Here is a 12,961-nt window from a genome sequence, read left to right as displayed (position 1 = left end):
CACAGATGTAGGTATTGAGAGGCATTAGGCTACTACTGACCTTGTGATGATATGTGAGAAGTAGGATCATCTGCTTCGGGTGATCCTGGATCACTGAATGATGATGTCAATGGCTGGATGTCAAGAGCAGAGGTATCGATGACTAATAAGCAGGTACTGTGTACAGTGTGGATGTGATGGTCAAAGGGATGACTCATGTCCTGGCCAGAATGGCAGGAGATTTTACCGTGCTAGTCAAAATGTCATCCAATTTAAAACTTATGAGTTGTTCATTTCTGAAATTTTCCATCTAATATTTTCAGACTGCAGTTGACCGCAGGTAGCTTACACTACACAAAGTGAAACCCAGAATAAGGGGGAACACTGTAGTCAGTGATCAGGAGGGAATGACTGCAGGAGGTGACCGACTACCCATCTAAAAGCAGAAGATTCATGCCAGAGACAGCATGGTACTAGGTCAAGATCTGGAAAGAAGCTCCTGAGAATGGGCTATTTATTTCTTATCTACTGACTACAGCACTCAGTTCACTTAATTCCTCTGTTGAGAATGATCATTTAGCTAATAGTTATTGATATCACCATCATCTGGCTGCCAAATGTAATCAAGGAAGCTCGAGGCTTTTTCATGAAAGATTAAGAGAGAACTTTGAGGGCAAAATCTGTTTAGTTACCTTTTTTTAGGAAATTACTTTAAAAGGTCATTTAACTCTAATTGATCAATATTCACTGAGAACCTTTTCCAGTTTTCAAGATTTCTACTTGTTAACACCTTTAAGAGAAAAGAAACATTTATTTACAAAGTTCCTCAGCCCGTTCCAGATGGCTCTATGTGGGAAAGTAAGTGAAAGGATCATCAGAGTCAATATAAATCTTTATTATTTTATAGACATATTTCTTGTCTTAATGATAAGGAAAAGAAAACTGGTTTGCGCCACAGCCTAGAGGATTGAGATTAGACACAGAAAAAAAAAAATTCTGATACTTAATGTTAAATATTAGACAAAACAATATGATATTTTCTGAATATCATTTAAAATAAAATAGAAGCTCATTTATCCAGGATCTCAAAGATAGCATTTATCATAGAAGGAGATAGATTAACTAGATACTCTCCAAGGAGTTTCTCCAAGCTCAAGAATTCTTTAATACAAGGGGCCACATGGAGGTAAACCACTGATACCTCCCTTCAAGCGAGTACTTGCCACACTCATCCCAGGCAGCCTCCAGCAAATGACTGAGCACGGTGGGAATATTAAGGCCTGGTCATTTCTGCTCAACATAGAATTTCTCTAAACGTTATCATTGTTCCAAAACTCCCTGTTAGGCTGGCTGAGACTTTCTCAGAGCTATACAATACAGTCTGAGGCTCTTCCTATCCAATCTTTCTTCCTTCTCCATCTTCTTTAGCAGACTTTAGACCTGCATCGTGATCTGAAGACTTTCCCTGCCCATGTCTGCTCTTTTCCTTTATCCTTCACAGGTACCACCTGTGTACCATCTGGCAATTCTAAGTTCATCTTGGGGCCTGCTTAGCAGATTAGCCTCCTTCATGTGGACATATGGATTGCAGAACAAGGTGTGGGCCACATTCATGGTCACCATGAAAGACCCACACACAAAATGATCATATAAGAAGTCAAAGAGGATCAGGCATGATGGCTCACACCTGTAATCCTAGCACTCTGGGAGGCTGAGGCAGGAGGATTGCTTGAGCTCAGGAGTTTGAGACCAGCCTGAGCACGAGCGAGACCCGTCTCTACTAAAAATAGAAAACTCTATCAGCATCGTGGTGTGCATCTGTAGTCCCAACTACTCCGGAGGCTGAGGCAAGAGGGTCGCTTGACCCCAGGAGTTTGAGGTTGCAGTGAGCTATGATGACACCACTGCACTCTACCCAGGATGGCAGAGTAAGATTCAGTCTCAAAAAAAAAAAAAAAAAAAAAGAAAAGAAAAAAAAAAGTCAAAGACTTTAAGCCATTCTCACACAGGTCAGGTCTCTAGAAAAATATTTCTCTTTTGTCAGACAACTTATGAGAGTAATCACACCTCTCCTATGCTGCAATCAATTTGTTCTAGACTTTGTTGTCACTTGAGAGGGTGGAAGAAATGGGGTCGAAGGATTAGGTACCAAGACTACCTTCCTTCCCTGACACAACAAGAAAAGGCAATACTGGACATCGTTAATTTTTTACCTAGAATGTCAGAAGGAAGCATGGGAGAAGAATGAGATTTGCATGAGAGATTCATTCTGCTTTTGTTTATTTTTTTTTCAAAATATTAAGGGGGTACAAATATTTTTATTACATGGATAGCTTTTTTTTATTTTTATTTTTTTTTGAGACAGAGTCTCACTCTGTTGCCCAGGCTAGAGTGAGTGCCGTGGCGTCAGCCTAGCTCACAGCAACCTCAAACTCCTGAGCTCAAGGGATCCTCCTGTCTCAGCCTCCCGAGTAGCTGGGACTACAGGCATGCGCCACCATGCCCGGCTAATTTTTTCTATATATATTTTTAGCTGTCCATATAATTTCTTTCTGTTTTTAGTAGAGATGGGGTCTCGCTCTTGCTCAGGCTGGTCTCGAACTCCTGAGCTCAAACGATCCGCCCACCTCGGCCTCCCAGAGTGCTAGGATTACAGGCGTGAGCCACCGCGCCCGGCCTGGATAGCTTTTATAATGCTTAAATCAGGGCTACTTAGTGTGCCCATCACCTGATGAGTGTTCATTGTACCTATCAGGTAGGTTTTTACCCCTCTTATTTATTTATGTTTTGTATGAAAAGTTTTACCTTCTAAAAACTATAGTGTTTCATGTGTACAATATTTTCTTTCAATTATTTTTAACAAATTATTATCCTGTCAAATATTTAAAATCACCTTTCTTCTTATTGATTTGTATATTCACTCATTCATTCAACAAACAATTATGGAGTACAAAATACGCCTTGGGGCCAGGCGCGGTGGCTCACGCCTGTAATCCTAGCACTCTGGGAGGCCGAGGTAGAAGGATTACTCGAGGTCAGGAGTTCGAGACCAGCCTGAGCAAGAGCGAGACCCCCGTCACTACTAAAAATAGAAAGAAATTAGCTGGACAACTAAAAATATATATAGAAAAAAAATTAGCCGGGCATGGTGGCGCATGCCTGTAGTCCCAGCTACTTGAGAGGCTGAGGCAGAAGGATTGCTTGAGCCCAGGAGTTTGAGGTTGCTGTGAGCTAGGCTGACGCCACAGCACTCTAGCCTGGACAACAGAGTGAGACTCTGTCTCAAAAACAAAAACAAAAACAAAAACCTATATGGAGATATTACTTCACACCTACTAGGATGGCTATAATAAAAAAGACAGAAATAACAAGTGTTGGTCATGATATATAAAGAAATTGCAACCCTTATACACTGCTGTTGGGAATGTAAAATGGTACCTCTGTATTGGAAAACAGTCTGGCAGTTCCTCAAAAGGTTAAATGTAGAGTTAACATATAATCCTGTAATTCCACTCTTTTGTACATTCCCCAGAGAGATGAAAACATGTCCACACAACTAGTACATGAATATTCATGGAAGCATTATTCATAGTAGCCACAAAATAGAAACTACCAAATGTCCAATTGATGAATAAATAAGCAAAATGTAATATATATCCATATAATAAAACTATTCAGCCATAGAAAGGGATAAAGTACTGATTCATGCTACAATATGGACGAACTTTGAAAACATTACACTAATTGAAAGAAGGCAGACACAAAAGACCACATACTGTATGGTTCCGTTTATTGCCTATCCTGTAAAATGTACAGGATAGGCAAATTCATACAGACAAAAGTAGTTTCGTGGCTGCCAGGGACTGGGGGGAGAGGGAAATGGGGAATGAATATTAGTAAATATAGAGTTTCTTTTTGGGAAGATTAAAATGTTCTGGAATTAGATAGTAGTGATAATTACATAACATTGTGAATATACTAAAAACCACTGAATTGTACACTTTAAAAAGGTATGTAAATTTTATGGTGTATAAATTGTATTTTGATTTTTAAAAAGAACAAATTTAATTAAATATGTGTAACATCTGTGCACTAAAAGATAAAAAAATTGCTGAGTTAAATTAAAGAAAACCCAAATGAATAGAAAGGCATACCATGTTCATGCATTAGAGTGCTCAATATTATTAAAATGTAATTTCTCCCTAAATTGATCTACAGATTCTACACCATCGCAATCAAAAATCTAGCAGGCATTTATGTCAAGATCGACAAGCTGACTCTAAAATGTATATGTAAGTGCAAAGGACCTAGAATAGCCAAAACAACTTTGAAAGAAAAAAACCTACAAAGTTGGATGTGACACTTTCTGATTTCAAGACTTACAACAAAGCTATAGCATAGATTGTCTTATGAACAAACATATAGATTAATGGAAAGTCCAGAAGTAGACCCACATAATTGATTTTTTTTTTTTTTTTGAGACAGAGTCTCACTCTGTTGCCTGGGCTCAAGTGCCGTGGCGTCAGCCTAGCTCACAGCAACCTCAAACTCCTGGGCTCAAGCAATCCTGCCTCAGTCTCCCCCATAGCTGGGACTACAGGCATGCACCACCATGCCCAGCCTGATTTTTAATACAGGTGCCAACATAATTCAATAAGGAAATAACTCTTTTCAACAAATGGTTCCGGAGTAACTGGATATATTTTTATAAATGAATGAACTTCAACCCTTACCTCACAGAATATATAAAAATTATCTGCAACAGATCTTAAACCTAAATGTAGAAGCTAAAACTGTAAAATCTTTAGAAGAAAGGACAAGAAACATATTTTGTGACCTTAGGGGTAGACAAAGATTTCTGAGATAGGCATTTTGTGTTCTATCACAAAATTATAAAGGAAAACCTTGATGAATTGGCCTCCATCAAATTTTTAAAATCTCTATTCTTCATAAAATACTGTTAAGAAAATGAAAATACGTGGCATAGACTGGGAGAAAATATTTATAATACATATATCTAACAAACGACTAGTATTCAAAATATATAAAGAACTCTACTTAATATAAAGAATACATACCACCCAATTAAAAATAAGCAAAAGTTTTGAATATATGCTTCACAAAAGAACATACACAAATGGCCAATGAGTACATCAAAACATATTCATTGTCATTAGACACCATCAAAGGCAAATTAAAACCACAACGAGATACCACAACGAGAAACCACCACTATGTACTAGATATACATTGGCATTTACATCAGTCTGTCTTGGGTTTGATTGCTTTGCCCACTACTTCAGAGGCTGATCATGCTGATAATGCTAGATACTATACACACTGGAGCCTACACTTTATTGGTTTTCTATGATATTTTATTACATTTAGTGTGGTTCAAACCACCCACCCCAATACCACTGGTTGACTCTATAAATCAACTCTATTTGATGATTTAAAATGCCCAAATTGGTTATATCTTCATAATCCTTTTTCTTCAAAGAAATAATCTACTACATTCTTCAAATTATTTTTTTCTGTGGGGAATAACAGAAACATCCTCTGTACCTCAATTTCTTCTTCCACTTTAATTGGCTGGGCAATAGAAAATGACAGCCCAATAAGAAAAGAATAGCAAATGATTAGCACCAACTGTTCTAGTATACTCTGTAAAAATGCAATTCACTTAAAAATTACAAATCAGAAGAACAGAACTTTAAAATACCTGTACTCTTTGTTCAGGACCCACTGTTCTTCCAGGGGAGTGGTTTCCAAGTTGCTTATTCTCTTGAGATTCACACATCTCTCCTTTAAGTCTCTCAACCTTAAATACAAAAGTAAGCATCTTGCAGACTTCTCCATTTTTATTTAGATACATTATTGCTTTCATTTAAAAAAATTTTTTTTTTTTTAGAGAAAGCGTCTCGCTCTGTTACCCAGGATGGACTGCAGTGGTGCAATCACAGCTCACGGCAACTTCAAACTCCTGGGCTCAAGCAATCCTTTAGCCTCCCGAGTAGCTAACAGTACAGGCACACACCACCATGCCTAGCTATTTTATTTTTTTCAAAGAGATGGGGGTCTCACTATGTTGCCCAGGCTGGTCTTTGATCTCCTGGTGTCAAGTGATCCTCCCACCTTGGCCTCCCAAAGTGCTGGGATTACAGCTGTGAGCCACCACATTTGGCCTGTTTTTTAAATATACAAGTGAATATGTGAATACATTATCCTTGTAAAACTTTAACAATACATAGGTATATAAAGTAAAAAGTCATATTTTCCTTCTTATCACAATCCTTCTTCCTTTTCTAGAAATAACATTGCTTGTGATGTACCCTACCTAAACTTTTTCACAAATACACACATACATACATTAAATAAAACATATAAAGGTATTTGATACATAAATTTACAAAGACTAAGACAACTTGAACAATCTTCATTTGTTCATTCTTTTTTATGATTGCATTTTTATTGTGGTAAAATATAATAACACAAAATTTACTTATTTATTTTTTTGAGGCAGAGTCTCACTCTCTTGCCTGGGCTAGAGTGCCATGGCATCAGCCTAGCTCACAGCAACCTCAAACTCCTGGGCTTAAACGATCCTACTGCCTCAGCCTCCCAAGTAGCTGGGACTACAGGCATGCGCCACCATGCCCAGCTAATTTTTCTATATATTTTTAGTTGTCCAGCTAATTTCTTTCTATTTTTAGTAGAGATGGGGTCTCGCTCTTGCTCAGACTGGTCTCAAACTCCTGAGCTCAAACGATCTGCCCACCTCGGCCTCCCAGAGTGCTACGATTACAGGCATGAGCCACCATACCCAGCTCACAAAATTTAAATGTACAGTTCAGTGGCATTAAGCATCATTCAGCACATTATCGTAGTACCTTCACCACTATCCATCTCTAGAATTCTTTTTATCTTGCCCTGAAACTCTATACCTATTAAACAATAACTCCCATTACTTCCTCCCCCAACCCCTGGCAATCACTGTTCAACTTTCTGTTTCATGATTTTGACTATTCTAGGTACCTTATATAAGTGGAATCATATGCTACAATTAGTCCTTTTTTGACTGGCTTATTTCATTTAGAATAATGTCTTCAAGGTTTATCCATGTTGTAACATGTAAAAATTTCCTTCCTTTTTAAGGCTGAATAATACTCCATAGTATGTATATACCATGTTTTGTTTATCCATTCATCTGTCAGTGGACACTTGAGTTGCTTTTGGCTATTATGAATAATGCTGCTATGAACATGGGTGTACAAATGTATGTTTGAGTTCTGCTTTCAATTCTTTGGGGTATAGACCCAGAAGTGGAATTGTCAGATCATAGAGTAATTCTATATTTAATTTTTTGAGGAACTGCTATACTGCTTTTCACAGTGGCTGCACTGTCTTATATTCCCACCAGCAATGCACAAGCGTTCCAATATTTTCACATCCTCATTAACATTTGTTATTTTCTATTGTTTTGACAGTACCCATCCTAATGGTTATATACTCATCATGGCAAAAAAATTTCTTGTGCACTTAGTATTATGCCAGGCATTTTATTAGACACTAGAGATATGACTGTTGAATGAATATAAACTAAAATTGAAGAGACATATAATATACCCAAAACTTGGAAATATATATGTAAAAAATCAATAAATTCCTAAAAAAAATGGTTAAAAAATAGAACACAACTAAGTGTTTAGTATTAATAATCTCAAACTTATCCAATATAATAGAGTAATATTTTCTATTTGGTAAATGTGATAACTGTAAATTATTATCTAAATCCTTATTTTATTTATTTATTTATTTTTTTGAGACAGAGTCTCACTCTGTTGCCCGGGCTAGAGTGCCGTAGCATCAGCCTAGCTCACAGCAACCTCAAATTCCTGGGCTCAAGCAATCCTACTGCCTCAGCCTCCCAAGTAGCTGGGACTACAGGCATGTGCCACCATGCCAGGCTAATTTTTTATATATATATTTTTAGTTGTCCATATAATTTCTTTCTATTTTTAGTAGAGACAGGGTCTTGCTCTTTCTCAGGCTGGTCTCGAACTCCTGAGCTCAAACAATCCTCCCGCCTCGGCCTCCCAGAGTGCTACGATTACAGGTGTGAGCCACTGCGCCCAGCCCTTAAATCCTTATTAAAAATAAAAGATTCTAGATTTACACAATAGCAATGCTACTGTTTGGCATAGGTAGTTAAAATGTATAAAATAAGTACTGATAGAATGCATCTAGGTCAAAGTATAGCATCTACCTGAGATGTTATAGCCATCAATCCTCACTAATGACTAACTTAGGTGATGAATATCTATGTTGCTCAAGCTGCTAATTGTTATTGTATACACATTTAAATAAATTCTAAGAACAAACTAAATTCAACTTACCATTTCACCAAGCACCTTTTTTTCTGAGTCAAGCAATCGAACTCGATTTCTTAAAGCCAGAATTTCCTCATCCAGTCTCTGATTATGTTCCTTTGCTTTCTGTAGGTCAATTGCATCTAAAACAGAGAAAAACACAGTTTACTCAAATGGATCAAAGTTTTAGTTTGGGGGGCACTAACTCTAAAAACTAAGGAAGTACGATTCCCCATCCTACCATGTCTCTGCATATGCGGCTCTCTGAATAGGATAACCATTAGACTCTCAAGTCCAGTCCTAGAATATTCTCCCAACCTAATGAAACAGAACAGAAAGTTCTATATTTCTCACACTGGAACAATGAATTGGGCTTTTGAATGTAGGGTTTCCAGCAACAGAGGTTCTTCTAGGAAGTGGAATTTTAAAACAGTTAAACCTACCTTCTAAAAGTGAAATGACCAAGAAAATGATCTCCCTACCTTCCTTTCTATCCTATCTCTCTTAAACACCTGTTCCATTACTCTATATGTTTGTTCTTAGAACAATTCCATGCTGTTGCTTTACTGTAAGTTTTGAAATTGGAAAGTGTAACACCTCAACTTTTATTGATCACAAATGGAATATAGGCATGTTGTTAATCAAACTATACAGTTTTCTTCAAGGTGGATATTCTCATCCAACCTTCACCCAATACCGTGTCCCAAAATAATATTGTTAATACCTGGCAAATATTCTTCAAAAAATTTTATATACATATACTAATGTACAGACAAAAGTTGTGTTAAAAACATTTAACAACTGATACAATATGAACCCTCACCTATAAGACACGTAGCTCTGGAAAAGAGTCCTAGAGAACATCTTTCTGTGCCAAATATCCCTTTAGTAGCCGGGAAGACAAGGGGCTAGAGGGAGCTGGGACAGTTGGGGCAGCTTATTCAAAATTATTCCAGCATCTTCACAACTTTACTGCCATATAAGAAATCATAGACATCTATTCATGTCAGTGCACATAGCTCCATGTCATTCCTAATAGCTGCAAGGTATCCATTGTATAGTTACTTATTTAACCAATCCATTATTGATTGGTAAGCACATCCTAATTAATTTTACTACCCAAAAAGCTATTTCTTTTTGTTTTAAGCTGCAGTATAGTGGCCTTGAACTCCTCAGCTCAAGCAATCCTCCTGCCTCAGCCCCAAGTAGCTGGGACTACAGTCATGTGCCACTGCACTCAGCTAACTTTAAATTTTTTTTTTTTTAGAGATAGGGTCTCACTATGTTGCCCAGGCTGGTCTTGAACTTCTGGCCTCAAGTGATCCTCCTGCCTCAGCCTCCCAAAGTGAGATTACAGGCATGAGTCACTGTGCCTGGTCCTATTTACTCTTTGTACTTTTACAAGTTCTTTTATGTTCATTAGGGATATTGCAATGTTTTTGTCTAGTGTTGGTATCAGGATAATGCTGACCACACGAAAAGTTGAGAAGTATTCCCTCTTCTTCAATTTTCTGTAAGAGTCTTTGTAAATTCAGTATTATTTATTCTTTAAACATTTGTTAGAATTCACTAGTGAAGCCATCTGAGCCTGGAGTTTCCTTGTGGAAAAATTTTTAACTAAAAATTCAATTTCTTTAGTAGATTTAGGGCTGTTTCTTCTTGAGTGAGGTTTGGTAGTTTGTGTCTGGCAAGGAATGTGTCCATGTCATCAAATTTATTGGCATAAACTTATTCATAATATTCCCTTATTATCTTTTTAGTCTGTAGAAATGTTCTGTTATTTCTTAAGCTGGTAATTTGTGTCTTCTCTTTTTTTTTCATGATCAATCTAGTTAGTTTACTGTTCCTGCTGAAGAATCAGTTCTTGGTTCCACAGCTTTACTCTATTCTGGTTCTGTTTTCAGTTTTAGTGATTTTAACTTTTATTTTAATATCTCCTTCCTTCTGTTTGCCTTGGATTTAATTTGTTCTTCTTATTCTGTTCTTATGATTCTTATTATAGATATTTTATCCTCCCCCCTCATCCTCGCTGTCCTCCTCCTCCTTCTGATCCTGCTTACCTTATCTGGGTTTTTAAAGGTGTAAACTTAGATTATTTTGAGTCCTTTCTTTATTTCCAGTATAAACATTAAATACTGTAAAATTCCCCCTCAGCACTGATTTAGCTGTATCACATAAACATTGATATTATTGTATTTTCTTTTCCTTCAATTCAAAATATTTTCTAATATCCCTTGTAATTTTTTTCTCTGAAGGCATGTGCTTTTTAGAAGTACCTTGTTTAATTTCTAAATATTTGAGGATTTTCTAAATATACTTCTGTTACTGATTTTTAGTTCAATTCCATTATGATCAGAGAACATAATTTGTATGATTTCAGTTCTTCCATAGAGATTTATTTCATGGACCAGAATCTCTCAGTGAATGTTCCATTGGTATATGAAAAGAACATGTATTCTGGTGAATTTTCTATAGATATCAGTTAGGTCTCATTGATTGGTAGTGTTTTTAGGTCCTCTACATCCTTACTGATTTTTTCTTTTCACTTGCTCTATCAAGTAAAAAGAAAAAGAAAGAAAGTTCTTTCTAACAAAGAAAATTCATTTCATAATTGTATTCATACATTTTTGAAAAGAAGGGTATATCTAGTTCTAGATTATTTAAAACTGATAAATACATTTTTAATTATTTTTGCAGTTATGATTAATATATTCAAATTTCATTATATTATTGATAGCTGGTAGGATTTTTATATAGTCAAGCAAGGGTCAGATTAACTAACTCACCTCTGATTCCAAGCATGTTGGCTTCCCAGTGAACAAATACGTGTGAACAAATATAATGTTAAATGCATCATAAGGAATACTGGTCTCAGCGGTCCCAGTAAAATATGTATTGTTTGTGTTGATCACAGGTTTTGAAGTCAGACATATAAGGATTCAAATGTCAGCTCTTCTACTTAATGTGGCTATTGCATAACTCATTTAGCCTTGCTGTGACTCAGTTTCCATATCCATGAAATGGGGACAATAATACTGACTACATGGAATTGTTGTGAGGATTAGATGAGGTCAGGCATGTTCAGGGTGGTATGGCAGTAGACTGTTGTGAGTATTAGAGATAATACATGCAAAGTGCCTGGAAGAATACCTGTCACTTTGTAAGCAATAAATGGTAGCAGTAGTATCAATAATAGTATTAATAGTAGCAATAGCAATAATAGTAGTACTGGTTATTATTTTAGTTATTAAATAATATTATATTTTAAAATATTATTTAATACATATTATATTATTTTTAATGTGTTATAATAATTATTATAAATACTAGAATGACTTACCATTTTGTTTCAGCTTTATTAAATTTTCTTTCAGTTTCTCAATCTCTAGTTGAGCCTTCTCAAGTACAGAATCTAAAAAAGAAAAAAAGAAAATATTTGTGTAAGAAGCAAATGATTAGTATAATAATCAAATTTCAGATGACTCTGTTTAGAACACTTCCTTCCATCTGGGTAACTGTCCTTCTAGTTTCTGCATCAATGTCAGCTCCTCCAGGAAGTTTTTCTAGACTTCCCTCTTAGTGTTCCTACTGTGTCCTATATTTATCCCTATTCCTGGTCATCTGATCTTGTAATTTTCTTTCCCTATTTCTCCTATCAGATTCCATGATGAAGAGTTTGGACCATTATAAACAGTAGGAACAGCTAGAAGTTTTTTAAGCATGGCACTACAAGTTTAGTAAAAAGAAATTACACTCAGAAAAAATTAAAAATAATTCCTGCAATCAATAATATTTAGAATTTTACTTATAGCTGTTAGAAATATCAAAATAACAAAAGTTCAGAAAATAGCTTTTGGTACTATCCAAGAAATGTATGAGTATGGCAGAATGATATTTAGGAAGACATGGGACATTAGAGTTGATTGGATTTGGGTTCTCTAATCCATGTTTTATCTCTTTGCCTCCTGTGGCCTCCTCTTTATCACCAGTGATGTTACTGGTAGGTCTCCTATATTGTCAGAATGAAGAACCTCCTAGAAGTAAGACTGAGATGAATTCTATAAGAGATCATTCCTAATCACAGAGTGAGTACATCAGCACAACTGTACATGTTTTATCATGTCCATAACATTCAGTTCTATGGAGTAAATCCCAGTATAACTTATAAAAGTCACCTAAAACTGTATTCCTAACTATAGCAATATTAATACTGCTGCCAGCAGCAGCAGCTACTAGTAGCAGATATATTAATCATCATAACAAATCTGCAAAATAGATATTAATATTCCCAATTTATAGATTAGATAAGCAAGGCTCCAAAAAGTTAAGCAACTTGCTCAACGTCACACAAGTAGTAACTGCTATGGTTGTGATGTGAACCTGTCTGTTTATGCTGTGCCAGAGATACGAGAATAGCTTTTGTTTTACTAAAAGAACAGTTTTCCAATGTATTCCTCTATTATAGAAGGAGAATGAGTAAAGTCACAGCAGGTGGAAAGGATGTTCCAAAAAGAGGGAATAGCATGAATAAAAGAAAGGAGGTAGGACAGAACAAAGGAGAGGAGGCAGAAGTGAATCCTGCGTGTTCTTGGAACTACAGGTAGTCTGATACT

The 12,961-nt window shown here is 36.2% G+C and overlaps 1 protein-coding gene across 1 annotated transcript in view; it reads right to left on the bottom strand.

Annotated features, from left to right (window-relative positions):
- The window catches only part of CCDC30 (coiled-coil domain containing 30), a 141,542-nt gene that overhangs the window by 98,187 nt on the left and 30,394 nt on the right, over window positions 1-12,961 (bottom strand). Inside the window, exons 4-6 of the mRNA XM_069479162.1 lie at window positions 11,689-11,760; window positions 8,376-8,491; window positions 5,702-5,800 (exon numbers count right to left, since the gene is read on the bottom strand). Coding sequence (XP_069335263.1) covers window positions 5,702-5,800; window positions 8,376-8,491; window positions 11,689-11,760 — 287 coding nt within the window. The remainder of the gene's footprint in view (window positions 1-5,701; window positions 5,801-8,375; window positions 8,492-11,688; window positions 11,761-12,961) is intronic.

The sequence above is a fragment of the Eulemur rufifrons genome, chromosome 8 (assembly GCF_041146395.1).
Source record: "Eulemur rufifrons isolate Redbay chromosome 8, OSU_ERuf_1, whole genome shotgun sequence".
Lineage (NCBI taxonomy): Eukaryota > Metazoa > Chordata > Mammalia > Primates > Lemuridae > Eulemur > Eulemur rufifrons.
Note: the sequence above shows the minus strand (reverse complement) of the source record. Positions and strands in the feature narration are given on the sequence as shown.